General features: G+C 40.5%; 2 protein-coding genes across 4 annotated transcripts in view; one reads left to right on the top strand and one right to left on the bottom strand.

The window, feature by feature from the left end:
* The window catches only part of abhd12 (abhydrolase domain containing 12, lysophospholipase), a 158,364-nt gene extending 150,907 nt beyond the window's left edge, over positions 1-7,457 (top strand). For all 3 annotated transcript variants that reach the window (XM_073051492.1, XM_073051494.1, XM_073051493.1), the window contains one exon: positions 586-7,457. In XM_073051492.1, the coding sequence (XP_072907593.1) occupies positions 586-619 (34 nt within the window). In that variant the 3' untranslated portion in view covers positions 620-7,457. The remainder of the gene's footprint in view (positions 1-585) is intronic.
* A 3,119-nt stretch (positions 7,458-10,576) lies between these two features.
* Positions 10,577-19,345, bottom strand: part of LOC140730700 (glycogen phosphorylase, brain form) — a 107,620-nt gene continuing 98,851 nt past the window's right edge. The window contains exons 19-20 of the mRNA XM_073051491.1: positions 14,302-14,368; positions 10,577-11,097 (exon numbers count right to left, since the gene is read on the bottom strand). Of these exons, the coding sequence (XP_072907592.1) occupies positions 10,945-11,097; positions 14,302-14,368 (220 nt within the window). The 3' untranslated portion in view covers positions 10,577-10,944. The remainder of the gene's footprint in view (positions 11,098-14,301; positions 14,369-19,345) is intronic.

Here is a 19,345-nt window from a genome sequence, read left to right as displayed (position 1 = left end):
AGGATGGAGGTACAGGAGCCTTAGGTCCCACACCACCAGGTTCAGGAAGAGTTATGACCCCTCAAACATCAGGCTCCTGAATCACCAAGGATAACTTGACTCACCTCAACTCTGAAAGTGAATCCATAGGTTGTGGAATCAGTTCAAAGACTTTACAGCTCATGTTTTCACTATTATCTATCTACTTAATTTTCACAGATTGTCTTCCTTTTTCACTTTGGTTGTCTGTCAGTCTTTGTGGTTTTCCATTGATTCTATTGCATTTCTCTATTCTACTGTGAATGCCTGCAAGAAAATGAATCTGTAGGTGGTATACAGTGACATATACATACTGCGATAATAAATTAACTTTGAACTTAATGATAGAGCATAAATGTTGAGTTTGGAGGAAGAGAAAATGATTTTGAGTGTTAAGGTGGCAATTCCTGCTTTCCAGGGAATGTGATGGCATTTGTCAGGGCTTGGGACAATGTTATGAAATAGCATCACATTTCTTTGCTTTAAGTGGCATGTGAGAAGATTCATAGGTAATAATTCTATATGTGAGCTGTTGTAAATCCCTTTTTCTCCCCCCTGTTGATCTAGGGAGTTCTTAGATGATCCATCCTTTCATCATTAATGAGGTGCACCACGGTGAACAGATAACAACTTCAGAGCAGCATGAAGACTTCAGTCCTTGTCAACATTGATTTACATTCCACTAAACCTGTTCTGTTTGAAGACAAAGTAAAAATCATGATCTCAGAAATTTTATTTTTAGTCAGGTGAGAAGGAGCGCTGAGCTGGGTATAATGATAAAGCAAAGTAAAGGACATTAATTGAAATTTCAATGAGTTTAGGTTTAATAAAGAAGTGAAGATGCTCATTTCTTTTCTAGACCATTGTGATGGAATTCTTGTGTTAAGGTTTCCAAAATGTAAACGTAAGTAAGGAGGATCAGGGTAATTTCAAATTATGATTCTTAATCAACACACTCCATTTGTTGCTTCCAAATCGTGGATGATCTTAAACAGTACTTTTACTTTTGAGAGTGTAAACTTGTTGATGTGCCCCGTAATGTTGGTTTAATCTTCATGGTTCTGTTCCATTGTGAGAAGGGTTTTGTGATGAAATATTGTTCATGTGAAGGTAATAACTATTCAGAAACTCAGATTGATGAGAACATCTGAAGGATTGTACCTTTAGGGTAAATTCAAGTGAGTCTGTCTCGATCTAGTAACTAGGTGTATTCAGATAGGTAATTCTCTACAAGCTAGAGGTAATGGTCATATGTACTATGTCTTGTGAGCAACTTCCTCTCAGTATCCAGGCAATCTGAGTTTTGCTACAAAAAAATGGGAGGTTGTGATGATACTATTCCAAGATAAATATTCAAAATGAAATCAACTGTTGAGCCTTGTGTGTTGTTGGTACAAAACTGTTGGGTGTCTGAATGAACTGTTTTTGTGAAAATTTTCATTGTCACATAGCTTTTGAAGACAAGCAGTGGGTCTTACTGTATCACCAGAACAAATCAAAATTACAATTAACTTGTCTAGCGATTAACTTGCATTGTGAACTATTATCATAGCCCTGCTGATGCACTGTAGTCAGTGAACAACGCTACTTGTATAGCAGTGATTACGAGAGATATGTTAAATTTACTGGTTGACTTCTGGGGCACAGTGTAACATTCTTTTAATCTTAAATTCAGTCGCTTTAGAATATACACCAATGTAAATAGAGCGGCATTCATTATTGAACATGCTAAAATTCCTCTTAACACACTTCACTGTTATAATGAAGATTTAACTGTTAAATAGAAAAAGCCGTTGGTAAAGAAAGCAAATGCCTTGTGTAGAGCATAAACTTTATTTATTGAAGTATTTACATATTTGTCTAACATACACCTGATTTGATAAAATTAAAACATGAAAATGCTGGAAAAAAGAAAAAATATATAGAAAATTTAGAAAAGTGTAGTAGACCTGCTGAGATGAGTAAAGAAGAGTCAAGTATAGTGGATTCCTGTTGATTGGGGCATGGGTTAGTCATTACAGCTGATTATTGGGACAATTCTTTGTTTATTTAGGACACTGTGCCACTTAATTGGGACAGGAGATGGTCAGTTATGTGCACTTGTCTGACCGTTAGGCACTACACTGTGCTTAGAATGAACAATTGCTTGTGCTTGTGTTACATTATCCATTTGGGCTGATGGACACTGATTCAAAAAGCAATGAGCTTTGAACATTGTTTTTTTTTAATTTAAAAAAAAATTGTTTGAGAACCTTGCCACAATAACATCTGACATTACCCGGAAAAGTTACCCTACTGGACCAAATTAAAAGCCACCCCTCTGACACCATTCATCATCAGCTGGCAGAGATAACTCGCTGAAATCTACAATTCCACGCTTGATACATCAGCAAAATAATCTGTGAGAAGAATGGGCATTGCATGAGGGACAACAGGGAATATCCCAAAAGCAAAAGTGCGAAGGTAAAGATCCAGATGTTGAAGAGGTGCTCAGTCAGTGGTTTTCCATTGTAACTGGATGAGATGTGCATGTCAGTAGACCAATGTTTAACAAAAAAAGTCTAAGGAACTAGTTAAGAAGTTGGGACATGAAGATTTTTAAAGCAATAGATGGTTGGTTGACTCGATGGAAATGTGGGTACCACATTAAATTCTAGAAAACACACAGCGAGAAAGCTAGTGCTGAAATGCGGAAACATGAAAATACACAAAGCTTCCCAACTTGCTACGAAAATTTTACGCAGTTGATATCGGCAATGCCGATGGAACGGGCCTTTTTTTATCATGCCACGTAGGACAATTCCCTTTACTACAAACATGCAACACTAGCTGGTTCAAAGAAAGCAATAGATCGCATAACGGTGTGTTGTTCAAATATGTCAGGAACAGAAAAAGAAATTGTTGGTTATTGGGAAAAGTATTAAACATGCTTTAAAGGATTAAGAATGGGTAGTTTACCAATCGAGTACTATGCCAGCATACGCTCGATGAATTCCTCAATTGGTAACCGTTATAAAATAATAGTTTTATAGTACAATTTCATTTAAATCCATAATTTGTTATTCAGTTTGTCTTTTTTTTATATACCTTTTAACTATTTCCATGAAACTTCGGCTAATTGGAGCTGCCGCCTAACGGGCCAAAGCATATTGGTCCTGATATGTCTCAATTGACTGGAATCCACTATATATCTGTCACTCCTACTGAATCAGGAATCTGTCTTTCTCAATGCCGAATTTCTGGAAATGTTTTAGTAAAAATCTCACTGATCTACTTCAATGATGGAAAGGAGGCTTTCCTGTTCCACTGAAGATAATAACTAGCAAGTCTGTAAGTCGTACAGCCTTGAGAAAAATATTTAATGGGTTTCTCTGGCTGGGGAAGTTGCATGGAATTTCACAGCACAAAATCAGGCCTTTTGCCTCATAGATGGTTTACGTTGTTGTTTCCTTGTTTCATATCATCTGATCAACATTGTTACCCCTTTCTACCTCATGTGCATACTTCTGGCTGTGGTCACCCAGCAAGGGTTCTTCAGTAAATCTCCCTCTCGAACTGAATGTTTGCAGCTTGACTTTAAGCAATGATGCTAATAGAAATCAACGTTATTTATTTTTCCTGAGTGTGTCTGGTAATGATAGAAGTTAAATCATACTTGGCTTAATTCTTTGTGTAACTTGCAGTTTGCTGTTAATTCTTGAGCATTAACTTTACACACAGTCCCCATTTGTTAGACCTGGAGTTTTACATGGGCAGCTGATGTCTTAACCTTCATAGTCATTTGTAGGCAGTGTAGACATTTGGCATAACTATCATTAATGATTTTTTGCCATTTTTCAAAACTATTAAGATGTTGTGCTTGGCTCATTGGTGACACAGTCACCTCACGTCAGAGTATTATGGATTCAAGCCTGTGTGCAGAGACGTGAACCAGGGTGAATGCACTGCATTGACTGAAGTCTTTTGGATGAATTGTTAAACTGAGACTCTACACTCTCAGAGAATACTAAACATTTCACAAGTGGGGAAACATGCCCCTAATTCAGCTATGAAACCCAAATGGGGTTAGTCATAACTAATAGGGCAATAATAACTGTGTAGTCAATAATAATACTGTGACTTTTGGGTTTATGTTTATAAACTTGTAAATAATTCAGAAGGGGCAAAAGCAAAATAATGTGGGTGCTAATATCTGAAGTAAAAGAGAAAAAATGCCGTAAAAAGTCAACCAGCAGTTGTAGAGAGATACAGGTTTAATCAGTGTTGGCTGACCTGATGAAATATTTACATAGCTCCTTTTTGTCATGGACAGAAAGACTTGCTTATATCTAGGGTTCACCGAAAAGTCATCAAAATCAATTTGCTGCAATGAAAAATCTTTTGAAATAGTGACTGATCTGTCATAGTGGCAAATGACTTGGTGTGCAGCAAGGTTGCATAAATAACAATATGATAATGACCAGTCTAATTCTTTGTGAGATATTATCGTACTGGAGAAGGGTTATTTTGTCCTTTGAAATAGTGCTGCCATGTGTTTCTACAAGCCGTTTTGTCCATAATAAAGCAGTAATTATATAAAAACTCTTCAAGCCAGCCAATTCTGATTAAACCCTCTACTGCCAGTTGGAGGAACATCACCTTGTATTCTGTCCTGATAGTTCTCCAGCCTGATGGCATAAACAATAATTTCTCTAACTTCCAGTAACCAGTCACATTTGTCCTTTTTTGTTTTCCTTATCCCACCATCTCCCTCTCTTCCTTGCCCTCTCGATCTGCCCATCACCTATACATTCCTCCCATTGATTCCCTTCCTCGCTTCACTTCCTTTATTCCATGGTTCACCATCCACTCCTATCAGATTCTATTTTCTACAGCGCCTTTAACTTCTGCCTATCACCTTCCAGCTTCTCATTCCCATTCTCTCACCAGCTGCTTATCACCCACCAGCTGTATCAACCATTTCTCCTCACCTTTTATATTGGCTAACTCCCATCTTTCTTCCCAATCCTGATGGAGTCTCAACTTGAAGTGTTGACTATCCATTTTCCTCCACAGGCACTGCCTGACCCACTTGAGTTCCTCCAACTCCTTTATGTTGCTTCAGATTTCCGGCATCTGCAGTCTCTTATGCCTCTCTGCTTAAACCCTGTACCTTGCCATACAGATACTGGGATCTTTCTGTTGATAGGGTAACTGTAGCTGCTATTGAATCATACATCTTCGTTTTAACAGCATCACTATTCTGGGGAAGCCGAATCTTCAAGGGAAAACTTTTGCTTGTGGTTTATTCTAGCAACGTGACCTATTATTATCAGGTGCCACCCTTCTTCAACTGTTGCTTATGGAGTCAGTTACACCATGTTTAAATAAAAACCAGAACATGACATTACATTGTAGTAGATAAGGCAGCTGAATCAGCAGATGATTTCATGATTAAACTGGCAGTAATCATTTGTAACATCACATCTACAGGTTTCTGATAGTCTAATATTGTGGCTGGATTAAGCATGGAGTCCATTTAAAATGTCTTCGTTTTAAAACAGGAAGGCTGTAGTTCTTCATAGATCCATCCCATTATACTCTTCATGAAGTGCTGCACTCCCCGCATGGCACTGCGTTATAATCACTATTTAATATCCAGTCTCACAGAGGGAAAACTGTTACTAATGCCTGTGCAATTAATCAAAGTACAGGTGTTATACAACCAGGAAATATGTGAGAGAGTAGAAGGTGGGAATATTCCACAATATTTTGTTTTAGTTACTTGCAATCAGATTTTTCAGAGATCCTGAAAGCACATTGCATTTAGATGTATGAGCCATAATGGACTTAGAATTACTTTGTATGATCAAGACTGTTAATAATTGTAAGTTATTAAATGGAAGGTTGGAATCTACTAGGATAGTTTCTGTAAATTCTGCACCCCTATGAGCATGTCAGTTGGACTATAGGGGAATAGAGGGTTAAGAGGAAGTGGAATGGAGCTGAGCAAAGATCAGACCAGCCATGTCTCACTGGATGCCAGAGTCTGCTGCAGATGCCCCAGCATGAAGTCTAATCAGGCTCCTGGCCTTTCATCATGAAAGATACACAATTTAGCTTTTAAAATGATTGGAACTGTTATTCTATTAAATGCAAGTTTCAATATTTTGAATCTTCAGTGTAAAGGAGCCTCTTGAGCATGCATAATAAAAGCAGATCACTTGAAAAAGTGCTTCTCGTGTTCCCCATTGGACTTGTGTTCATGTTCTCATTAACTGCAGGAACTCTCCTGTTCCAGCAGTTTGTTAAAAGCTGTAAATGGGTCGTTCCCCACCGCCCCCCCACCCCCCCGCCCAACCAGTCTGCTTTAATGTGGAGTTAAATTGTAATGATCTCTGCAATGGAACTTTAGGGCAATACTCATCTAATGTGAATATTGTTATCAGATTCTGCAGATGCTGGAAATCCAGAGCAGCACACAAAGTGCCTGAGGAACTCAGCAGGTCAGGCAGTACCTATGCAAAGGAATAAAGAGTCGAAGTTTCAGACTGAGACCTTTCATCAGAACCAGGCAATTTACTGTAATAATAAACTTCAACAGGCACACCAGGAGTTTAGCGGCCAAATCCATCAACACTGATGTGCACACAAGGAAGGACAGTCAATAAAAGGGCCTTGCCAAAATCCAGGTGTAGGGAATGATTCATCCAAGTCTCAGCCCAAAACGTTGACTGTTAGTTCCCCTCTATGGATGCTGCCTGACCTGCTGAGTAGCTCCAGAATTTTGTGTGCTTTAGTAGTGAACACTGGACGGAACTCGCAATCCCTCTGTTCCAATCAAAGGGAACACTTCCCCTAGATGTCAGCAAGTTTTTAAATTATTCAGGGAATGAAAAATTAGATGTAGAAATGTGTAAGGGAAACCAAAACCAGGGACCATAATGAAAGCTGGTCATTAATAAATCCAGTAAAGAACATAGGAGCACATAGAGAGGGTTGAAAATGTAAAACTCAGTCATACAAGTTCACCAATGAATATGCATTTAAAGGGAATGGTAGGTAAATATCCAACAGGCACAGAAATAGAGATACAGTGATGGTATTAGATGAAAAGCTGTGTATAGTATTAACACAGTCTTAGACAAATTTACCAGTTTCTGTGCTATGAGTTGTGTGTTCATCTATGTAAAAGCAAAGGAGTTTTGCATACTTACAATTACTAACAATATCAGTAACCTTTTATTTTGTTGCTATGTGCAGATGAGGAAGCAATTGAATGGTTGTGTAAACATCAAGTGTAATGGCATTTTGTGCAGTGTTGTGAACAGCCTAACTGAGGGGTCAAACAATTGCGTGATCTTGCACATTTTGTAAGCTGCTGAATCTAAGACTTTGCTTGAATATTAACTGAATTTATGTACTGTATATTTTTTAAATAAATAAAATCCTGAGCCTAAGATGACTTATTGTCTTATGTGACACCACACATTAAGGTTCTGTGCTTTTGATTCTTAGGGGTTTATTGCACTGGACGATAGGGTGTGAATTACAGATTGAAATTCTTCTACAGTTGTGGGCAGAGATGCTCCTAACCATGCAATTCCTACAATAGTCTCCAAACCTTCCAACTTTTATACTGGTTGAGCATTCTGCCTGAACGACTTGTTTTTTTCAAATTAATGCTCTCAATATTGTAATACAATTAGTATTTAAGGCAAACAAAACTGGTTTCCTGTGCAATTAAATCCCACTGTTTCTGCATATTTTGGTACAAATTAGTATGAGATTCACAGACACAACTTCACATCAGAAGATAGATGAAATTTAGGTGAATATCTGACATTTACAAACACAAAGCGTTTTTTCCTCAATGGAAAAGTGTAAAATACAGTTCTGAGGAGGCAGTGAGTGGATCTCTGTGTTCCTGGAGTATAATTGTCACAATACTCTAGCTTGTCAAGCATACCAATCCCCCTCTGCTTCACTTGGAAGTCAGTTTTAAACTGAGAGGGTCCACTCAGCAGGCAACTGGTTCATTTAAATGGAAGACAAGAAGAATTTATCTTCAGACAAGATACCCCTATTACAGTTCAAGGGATATGCAGGGATGTGGGGCAAGAACAAGGCATAAATAGTCAGGCACCTCATCCTAGCTTAATGTACTAAAATTTACTTGTCTGGTGCCTGGGAACATTGCAGACCTGAACCCAGCTGATCTCACCACTCTGTCTCAATTGCCTCACTGGAATCTAAGTGGAACCAGAGGATATTGAGGTTTTGACACAGCAAAGGTGGTCTGAGCTATGTGAATGGCAGTGAAAGTTGGTGTATGTTCAATTCTTTTTGAAAAATCACTATGGTAAAATTAGGAAAGGAATGAAGGAGCAAGATTCAGAAGTGTTTGAGGCCCACCCAGGCTCTGTATTCATAGCAGTAGAATAGGTGCACAGTAACACAGCAGTTGGCATCCTATCTTACACTTCCAGGGATCTAGCTTCAATCCCAACCTTGGAGCTGTCCATGCACAGTATCATAGTGGTTAGTGCATCCATTTACAGCGCCAGCCATCAATGATCTGGGTTCATTTCCTACTGCTGTCCATAAGGAGTTAGTACATTCTCCCTATATCTGTGTGGGTTTCCTCCAAAATTCCAAAGATAAAGAGTTTGGGTTAGTGAGCATGCTATGTTGGTGTCAAAAGTGTAGCACTACTTACAGAATACCCACAGTATACCCACAGAGTACCCACAGTATAATCCTCGAACTGTGCTGCTTGTGGTCGCAAAACAACTCCTTTCACTGATGTTTCCATGTACATGTGACAACTAAAGCTAGTCTTTTTGTAAGATGTACATTTGTAATGTGGCCACGTGGGTTTCTCCTGTCCACTCTGGTTTTCCACTTTCTTTTACCATAGATGTATCCGGGCTGCTGTTTTAACACTTTCTGTTTTTATTTTAAATTACATGCATCTATAGTTTTTTGATCGCCAGCTTTATCACAAATGTGACTGCACTGCCATCTAGTGGCAGATACGTGCACTACATCAGAATTTAAGTTTTTTTCTTCATTGGTTGCGAAGATCACTGGATTCCTCACTGGCATTGACAGTAACAGGATTTGAATCGCGCTAGTTGTTGCCTCTCCATAACAGACACCAAACTGAGGCTTTTTGGTCCTTCCAGAAGACAAGAAAGATGAGCATATCATAGGTAGGTAGTTGTAAGAGCACTTTTGGCACATTGGCTTTCATAAATCAAAGTATTGAGTACAGGTGTTGTGATGTTAAAATTGTATAAGATATTGGTGAGGCTTAGTTTGGAGTATTGTGTGCAGTTCTGGTCACCTACCTAAAGGAAAGATAGCCATAAGATTGAAAGAGTGCAGACAAAATTTACAATAATGTTGTCAAGACTTAAGAACCTGAGTTATAGGGAAAGGTTGAACTGTATTCTCTAGATTCTAGAGCAGAGAAGAATTGATAGAGATATGCTTAATTGAGGGGTAAAAATATGGTAAATGCAAGGAGGCTTTTTCTACTGAGGTTGGACAAGACTAGAACTAGAGATGATGGGTTAAGGGTGAAAAGTGAAATGATTAAGGGGAAGGGATAACTTCACTCAGGGTTATGAGAATGTGGAACAAACTGCCAGCAGAAGTGGAGAATGCAGTTTCAAATTCAACATTGAAGAGAAATTTGAATCAATACAAGGATGACAGGGCTATGGCCCGGGTGCAAGTCAATGGGACTAGGCTGATTAATGGTTCAGCACAGACTAGATGGGCCAAAGGTCCTGTTTCTGTGTTGTAGTGTTCTATGACTATGTGCCTGAAGTCTAAGATCAGTCAACTGGAATTAGTACAGTAGATTTCCCCTCAAAAAGCATCACTGAATCAGATACTATAATGAGAGAAATTATTCAGACTCAAATTTCTGGGATTTGTAATTTCTATGTTTGTATTTGAAAAAGTGCTGTAAACAGGGATGGCATCACAGCCTGAAGTAGAGAGGGGATTCTGTAGGTACAGGCATTGCCTAGGACAGTCAGTAAAATCCCAGCCACTATATTTCACATGATTATCTCTATAATAGTGCCATGTAACAAGCTGAGGGAAGATATACCATCTTTTTGGACCTAGCACTTAACAAGCTGCCAGTTTGGTGCATGAAGTTCAAGGACAATGGGTCTGCTATTTTCCATTTACACCACTCACAGAATGACATTTATTTTATTGCCTTTAAGTATCATGCCATTCATTCCCTCTCCCCGCCCTAGCTCCAATTCTGAAGTCAGATCACTTTCTCAGATGCTGCCTTTCTTGCAGTGTAATCTGAACATTTTCTTTTTTAATTCAAATTTCCAAAGTATTCAGTTTTTGTTTTGCACTTTTTTTGTTAAAATTACATCTAGATGATTGGAGGAAATACAGGGGGATGTCAGAGGCAAGTTCTTTATAGGGGGAAATGTGGGTCGAAGGGTCTGAACTGCACTGTAATGTTCTATGTTAACTTGTTTCTATTATCTTCCTAGAAACTTTTTAATTGCAAATCCAGCAAATGAATGACAGAAGTCTCTTTGTGCATAGTCATGATGAGAATGTTTTAATGGATTTTTAAAATCTCCTGCTTTTCACCCACAACTGACATTGTGTTCAGTGCAAAGGAAAAATTAGGAAGTAAGAGGCAATCCTTTCTTGAAGACCAAAGATTCATCCTTATTATAGAAATCTACACTTAAAAACCATTCCAGTAACAGAAATCACAACCTCAAGCATTCCTCTGCTGAAACTCATGTTTTAACAAGGTGCACAACAGTTGTATTTTATAAAAGACAAACAAATGCAAGGTGATTCCCATGATAAACACTAATTGGGGGGAAAAAAACCACAAGAGCCTAGATTGCACACACCACCCATCTTCATAAACAAGAGGCACACAACATACTAAGATTTGGGTTCATTCGGAGGGGGAATCTTTACATCAGAGGGCTCCACCCCCCAAATCTCTCTGGCATACTCTTTGATTGTTCTATCACTTGAGAATTTGCCAGCATTTGCAATGTTTTTTATTACCATCTTGGTCCAATCCTTTGAATTCTGTGAACAGAAAGAACAGCAATCATTAACATGCAGCATACTTCTGAGAAAGGAAATCATGCAGAGACAGAAACCAAAACAGGTACTGTAAGACCAAAAGATATTTGGCCCATCGCATCTGCTCCATCATTCCATCACAGCTGATTTAGTACCTTTCTGTCTTCTCCCCACAATCTTTGACGCCCTTACTAATCAAGAACCTACAAATCTGTTTTAAGTATACCATCTGTGGCAATGAATTCTATAGATTCAACACACTCTGGCTAAAGAAATTTCTCCTCATCTCTGTTCTCAAGGGACTTTCTTAGATTCTGAAGCTGTGGCCTTTGGTCCTAGACTCCCCACTATAAGAAATGTCCACTCTTATCTAGGCCTTTCAATATTCTACAACTGAGTTATCATTACAATCCAAACATACTGTCTACATAGAAATAAGAGTAAACTCTCATACACAATCCACCTGTGTAATAATTTTAACAGATGCCCTTTTGCTCGGTTTGGTGGCACACAGAACAATCATAGAACTCCAGAGCAACACACAAAAATGCTGGAGGAACTCAGCAGGCCAGACAGCATCTATGGAAATGAACAAATGAAATGTCAGTCGATGTTTCGGGGAGAGACCCTTCCTCAGGACTGGAAAGGAAGGAGAAAGACACCAGAATAAAAAGTGGGGGGGGGGGGGGTGCAGGGGAAGAAGGATAGCTAGAAAGTGATAGGTGGAGAAGAAGGAATCTGATAGGAGAGGAGAGTGGAACATAGGAGAAAAGGGAAGGCGGGTGGGGGGGGGGGGGGTGGTAATAGAACTCCAGAAGAGTTTTGGTGTGTGGAGCTGGTAAACATTTCAGTTCAACTTGGTGGAGGGAAATCCTTCTGTTTACTGAACGAGCAAAGTTCAATATGAATCATGCCTGTGACTACTCAATGAAATGAGGTACTGTGGAAGTGGTATACGAGGCTGTTATGATCATTGTTGTTCCATAAGTTGAAACAAAACCCATCCCAATCCAGTGGTACAGCATAGAAACAAACCGTCCACCAATTAGTAAGTGATTGATCCCCCCCCTGACTAGTTCCCTCATCTCACCCCAAGTAACTGCACAACAATCACTTATCTGATTGGTGTTCTTGCCAGATCACACAAGTTATTCATTACAAAACATTAGACCACACTTGGAATATTGTGTTCCATTCTGGTCATCTCATTATAAGAAGGATGTGAAGTTTTAGAGAGGGTGCAGAAGAGATTTACCAGGTTGCTGTCTGGGCTAGATGACATGTTTTTATGAAGATAGGTTAAGTAAGTTAAGGCTTTTCTCTTTGGAGTGAAGCAGGATGAGAGTGATAGAGGTGTACCAGATGATAAGAGATATAAATCAAGTGATGGCCAGAAACATTTTCCCAGGGCAGAAATGGCTAATACAAGGGGGCATAATTTTAAGGTGAACGGTCAGAGAGTAGCTGGTGCATGGATGCACTGCCAGGGGTGGTGGTAGAGGCAGATATATTTGGGGCATTTAAGAAATTCTTAGGCACATGGATGAAAAAAAAATGGAGGGCTAGATTGATCTTGGAGTAGACTATAGAGTGGGAACAACATTGTGAGCCGAAAGGCCTGTACTGTGCTGTAATGCTCTATGTTAACTTGATAAGACTAAGAGTAATTTAAACAAAGACATTTAACTCAAACACCCAAGTCCAGAGATCAAATGGTCTGTTGGGTTAGTAGCCAATATTTCACCTTGGAAAGGTATTACATCAAGCACTGACTAAGCAGTCAGCTGATTGTTAAGCAGTCAACACAAAGTTGATCCTTTCTATTCAAATCCACTCACAGACAGCATCTGATAGTGACGCTCCCTACTAACAACCTCTAGTCAAGAACACCACATTCATTAAATTGATTCACCCATCTCTGGGCACTACCCATAAGCATGCCTGGTTAATCGCTTAGCATTAGGAACATGTATTTCACTGGAGGAAAAAATGTAATTCCATTGCTCTGGCTCACCTACTTTTAGGACTGGAGGGGCAAAACCTTAAATATTCCATGGTCGATACTGCAGCTTATATTCACTCATTCCAGCTTAGGGAGATTTTGGGCTTGAATCAGACATGCAATTCTAATATGGCAATGAGGGGCAGAGGAATTGCTAGCCTCACCAAAACAGACTGTATTTTTAAAGTGATATATCCAGCACCCATGAGGTCCCACTCCAGACAGCTGGTAGTTCAGGCCAGGGATTTCAGTGTAGTAGATGGTGTTGGATTGTCAGAGGTACCAATGGAATGTTAAACCAAACATCACCCTCAGTGGCTGAGAGCACGGCATAATTTTGAAAGACCACAAGAATTCATCCCCATGCCTGCTCCCAATATTTACCCCTCAGCTAACAGTGATAATTTCCCCCACAGCTGCGTGGAAGCTCTCTGGGCACAAATGGCTGCCATACACTGCCACAGGGATCATCTTCCAAAACATGCTGTGCACACTGAAGAGCAGTTTGAACGCTTGGGCTTGGCAGGGGCAGGGGAGGGTGGTCATGAAGGGTTCCGTATAAACGCAAAGTTACTGAAATGAAAATAATTTGTCTGCTTGAGTTGGGTAACCAGGATATGCAGGAACCACCCCAAGTAGTGGGGACCAGACCTTCTAATTCAAGGAGGTATCACTGGTCACAGAGGAATATTTCCAGATCTCTTGAATACACCTGGAGATGCTCAGGGTTCAAAGTTACTCTCCAGGGCATTTTCTGCTTTCACTTCAGTCCTGATGTCAGAGGCAAGTTCTTTATACAGAGAGTGGTGGGTCCGTAGAATGCCCTGTGGGTGGTGGTAGAGGCAGATACAGAAGGGGCATTTTAAAAACTCTTAGATAAGCAGATGGATGATAGAAAAATGGAAGGCTATATGTGGGAGGGAAGGATTAGATTGATCTTGTAGGTCATCACAACATCGTAGGCCGAGTGTTGTATGTAAATGGAATCTTGAGAGAGCAGGATACATAGGAATATCTGGTACATCTATACAAGTCCTATTATAAGTCCTCCGTGCATCTTGTACACATACTACTGCATGTGCTAGTTGACCAATGAGCAGGGGCTGGAGGCCAACACCTTAGCCCATATGATGAAACCTGGCAAACCATGGGAGAAATGGCAATGACACTTGGTGACTGTGTTAACAGATAATGGATTACATTACCTTGTACAGCTCACTAACTTTCTCTTGGGATTTGATATACGCTTCAAAGTCAGCAAACACTTTAAATCTGAAAGAAATGAAGACAGGGATTGAGTGCCCAGTGTGAAGTGGCTGCAAACAGCTAGTCCAAAGTAGGTGAGTGACTGGACAAAATACACCAGTACTTAAACACAAGCAAACTTGTCTAACAGAGAAATGTTAATAGAATAAATAACAACAGCCAAGGTTTCAAAAGAGAATTACACAAAATAAACAACATTTGGAGTGCTTTGCCTTTTTACACTGCAGGTAACAGCCAGTGGATGGGCAGAACTGGACAAACTGTAAATAGGGTAGACTGTAGGTCAGTGATGGGGACTATCAGTTACAGAGCAGAGGCACAGAATCCCAGCAGTCCACCATGAGGTATTCAACATCTAGTCCTTTTATGTTTGATAATGATAATCATTCTCAGTAACCCAAGTAAATTTAGGGATTGAGCACACATTTGGACTTAGTTAACAACAATAAAGAGACTGATATCCTTTGGAGTATGCAGACCTCTCCTTCACATGTTGTATCAGTCTGTTGTCACCAGTACAATCTTCTATGCAGTTGTGTGCTGGGCAACAGGCTCAAATAAACTGATTAGAAAGGCTGGCTCTGTTATAGGAGTCAAAAGGGACACACTGGAGGCTGTGATAGAACAAAGGACCATATGGAAAATCTTGGCAATTCTGGACAATATTTCTCACCCTCTACATGCCACCTTGGCTGAACAGAGGAGCACTTTCAGTAAAAGGATAAGACAACTGCGATGCTCCAAAGAGCGCTATATGAGGTCATTCTTACCCTCGGCCATTAGGCTCTATAATGAGTCAACCTATAGCCAGAGAAGTGATGATCCCCTCCTATTAAGACTGCTTGAGGTAATTTATTTTATTCTTTTTTTACTTCTCTTCTAATACTTGTATATCTGTGCACTTGTTATGCTGCTGTGACAATGTAATTTCCTTTGGGATCAATATTTATCAATCACTAATCACTTCATCATATCTTTGTGTCTGATTGGAATGAATGGCAGCTCCAAACAGGAACCTGCAATTCCTGTCCCACATGGGAACCTCAGGATATTTCCTATGAACTGGTGGCCCACATCTGCAGGAAGTGCCTCCCATTAATTGAGACCCTGGCACTCCTTTTCTACCAACGGTCCCACACCCTTCCCACAGCACTCCACTCTCACCATTCTCAACATACAATCTCCCACCAGATTTACAAACTCACTCTCCACTCTACTTTGATAAATACAGTATTGTGCAAGTCTTTAGCACCCTAGATAAATATTATATACACCCCCCCCCAAGACTTTTGCACGGTACTGTAGTAATTTTACGTATTGCACGGAACTGCTGCCGCAAAAAAAAAACAAATTTAATGACATGTGAGTGATGATAAACCTGATTCTGACATGGGTTTCCATTGTGGACTGAAGAGTGGGAAGGGTTAGGGAGAGGGGAATCATGGCTGGGAAAAGGGTAAGGCAGAGAGGACGGAGGGGGAAGCACTAAAGAGGCATTCTGCAATGATCAAGAAGCCAATTATTTGGATTCAAATTATCTTCCTTGGTGTCTCCAGGCTGGGTGCGTCTACACCCATGTCACCCGTCCCCGGCGTTCCTTCTCTGCCACCTGTCCTACACTCCTCCCACAGTGCTCAACCCTCGCCATTCCCAACATCCTTTTCTCCTGCCAAATTTACAAACTTGCTTTCTACTCCACAGTGATAAAGACAGGACTGTGTAAAAGTCTTAGGAACCCTAGCTATAAATGTGTTCCCAAGGCTTTTGCTCAGTAGCCTGGCACAAGCCTGGCAACTCACTCCAGACTTCATCCCGGCCGGGGCTGAGGTCAGAGTCGCATCTCAGCAGAATTTGATCAACTACATGGAGCTCTTGTAGTCAAGTTCATTGTCACATTCACAATCACGGTGAGGTATTGGTACATCACAGGCAGGTAGGTTCCGTTGAAACTAAAGTTAATAGCAATCAAAGGGTAACCATCCATTGATTGTGGAGAACAATCACAGGAAGGGGTCAATCACCTGGGATTGAGGCCAGAGAATTCCTTTATTCAAGAAGTTTGAATCTTTGGAATTATCCACCCAGGGGTGGGAACACTGAATCACAACTGACACTGGGGCTAAACAGGTATGTGGCAAAATTGAAATGGTTTTATTGAATGATGGGGCAGGATTGAAGACCCACATGACCTGCTCACAAATCTCTTCCAATACCATGCATTAACACAACCTGAATCATTGGCTTTATAATCAGGGTACAAAATACAAAAACCACAGTCACAATAAAGCTACACACACGCCATCAGATGCTTGCTGCTGATTGCTGCCTTTAATTCCACATACATCCTCTCAGAGTTGTAGAGCAATAAAGTACAGAAACAGCCCTTCAGCCCATCTGGTCAATGCTGAAATATTAAGCTGCCTAGTCCCATTCACCTGCACCCGGACCAAAGCCCTCCCCACCCCTCCCATCCATGTACCTATCCAAATTCCTTTTAAATGACAAAATTGAACCCCCATCCAACACTTCCACTGACAGCACGTTCCACACTCTCACCACCCTCTGAGTGAAGTTCCCTTAATATTCCCCTAAAACATTTCACTATCCATGCTTAACCAACCTCAGTGGGAAAAGCCTGCGTGCATTTACCCTACCTATACCTCTCATCATTTTGTATACCTCTATCAAATCTCCCCTCATTCTCCTACACTCCAGGAAACAAAAGTCTTAGCCTATTCAACCTTTCTTTATAACTCTGGTCCTCAGGTCCTAGCAACATCATTTAAAATTTTCTCTATACTCTTCCAATCTTGTCTATATCTTTCCTGTAGGTAGCTGACCAGAACTGGACACAATATTCCAAATTAGGCCTCACCAATGTCTTATACATCTTCAAAATAACACTACGTACAACAATAGGTTTAATTCTGAGGAGCACCACTGTGTTAGTTAGGATATCCCAATAGGCTGACAACTTCATAACCACTTTATTCCCTGGAGCATAAGAGAATGAGGGGTGATTTTATAGAGGTACAGGCGTCCCCCGCTTTACTAAAGTTTGCTTTACGCCACTTCGCTTTTACGAAAGTCTTACATTAGTACCTGTTTTCGCTAACTGAAAGAAATAGAAACATAGAAAACCTACAGCACAATACAGGCCCTTCAGCCCACAAAGTTGTGCCGAACATGTCCCTACCTTAGTTGAATAGGGAGTTAACATTGGCATGTGGCAAAGGTAATGTCGCAGTAGTTATGGGGGATTTCAACATGCAGGTGAACTGGGAGAATCAGGTTGGTGCTGGACCCCAGGATAGGGAGTTTGTAGAGTGCCTATGGGATGCATTCTTGGAACAGCTTGTACGAGAGCCGACCAGGGACAAGGCTATTCTGGATTTAGTGTTATGTAATGAACAGGATTTGATAAGTGATCTTGAAGTAAAGGAGCCATTAGGAGGTAGTGATCATAATATGATAAGTTTTTATCTGCAATTTGAGAAGGACAAGGGCAGCTCGGAGGTGCAAGTGTTGCAGTTGAACAGGGGAAACTATGGAGCCATGAGGGAGGAGCTGGCCAAAGTTGACTGGACAGATATCCTAGCAGAAAAGACAGTGGAACAGCAATAGCAGGTATTCTTGGGAATAATGCACAAGGTGCAAAATCAGTTCATCCACCGGAGAAGGAAGGATTCAAAGTGGGGAAAGGGGCCACAGTGGTTGACAGGAAGTCAGAGATTGCATAGCATTAAAAAAAAAAGGAAGTATGACAGAGCTAAGGTGAGTGGGAGTACAGATGAGTGGGAAGTTTTTAAGGAACAACAGAACTTAACTAAAAAGGCAATACGGGGAGAAAAAATGAGGTACAAACGCAAGCTAGCCAGGAATATAAAGGAGGATAGCAAAAGCTGTTTTAGGTATGTGAAGAGAAAGAAGATAGTTAAGAACAATGTTGGGCCCTTGAAGAATGAATTGGGTGAAATTGTTATGGGAGACAGAGAAATGGCAGAAGAATTTAATGAGTACTTTAGATCTGTCTTCACTAAGGAAGACACAAGCAATCTCTCAGATGTATGGATGGGCCAAGGACATAGGGTAACAGAGGAAATGAAACAGATTGACATTCGGAAGGAAACGGTGATGAGTAGACTGATGGGACTGAAGGCTGACAAATCCCCAGGTCCAGATGGTCTGCATCCTAGGATACTAAAGAAGGTGGCCCTGGAAATTGCGGATGCATTGGTAATCATTTTCCAATGTTCCTTAGATTCAGGATCAGTTCCTGAGGATTGGAGAATGGCTAATGTTATCCCACTTTTTAAGAAAGGAGGGAGGGAGAAAACAGAGAACTATCGACCTGTCAGCCTGACATCGGTGGTGGGGAAGATGCTAGAGTCCATTATTAAAGATGAAATAGTGGCATATCTAGATAGCAGTGATAGGATTAGGCCGAGCCAGCATGGATTTACCAAGGGTAAATCATGCTTGACTAATCTGTTGGAGTTTTTCGAGGATGTAACCAGGAAGTTAGATGGGGGAGATCCAGTGGATGTAGTGTACCTCGATTTTCAGAAGACATTTGATAAGGTCCCACATAGGAGATTGGTGGGTAAAATCAAAGCTCATGGCATTGGGGGGGGGAAGACATTGACATGGATAGAAAACTGGTTGGCAGATAGAAAGCAAAGGGTAGCGGTGAATGGGTGTTTCTTGGAATGGTGGGTGGTGGCTAGTGGGGTGCCACAGGGCTCGGTATTGGGACCACAGCTGTTTACAATTTACATCAACGATTTAGATGAAGGCATTGAGAATAACATCAGCAAGTTTGCTGATGATACTAAGCTGGGTGGCAGTGTGACATGTGATGAGGATGTTAGGAGAATTCAGGGTGACTTGGATAGGCTGGGTGAGTGGGCAGATACTTGGCAGATGATGTTTAATGTGAATAAGTGTGAGGTTATCCACTTTGGGAGTAAGAACAGGAAGGCA

This window comes from Hemitrygon akajei, chromosome 7 (genome assembly GCF_048418815.1).
Source record: "Hemitrygon akajei chromosome 7, sHemAka1.3, whole genome shotgun sequence".
Classification (NCBI taxonomy): Eukaryota; Metazoa; Chordata; class Chondrichthyes; order Myliobatiformes; family Dasyatidae; genus Hemitrygon; species Hemitrygon akajei.
The sequence above is the reverse complement of the archived record's forward strand: the minus strand, read 5'-3'. Positions and strand labels throughout refer to the sequence as shown.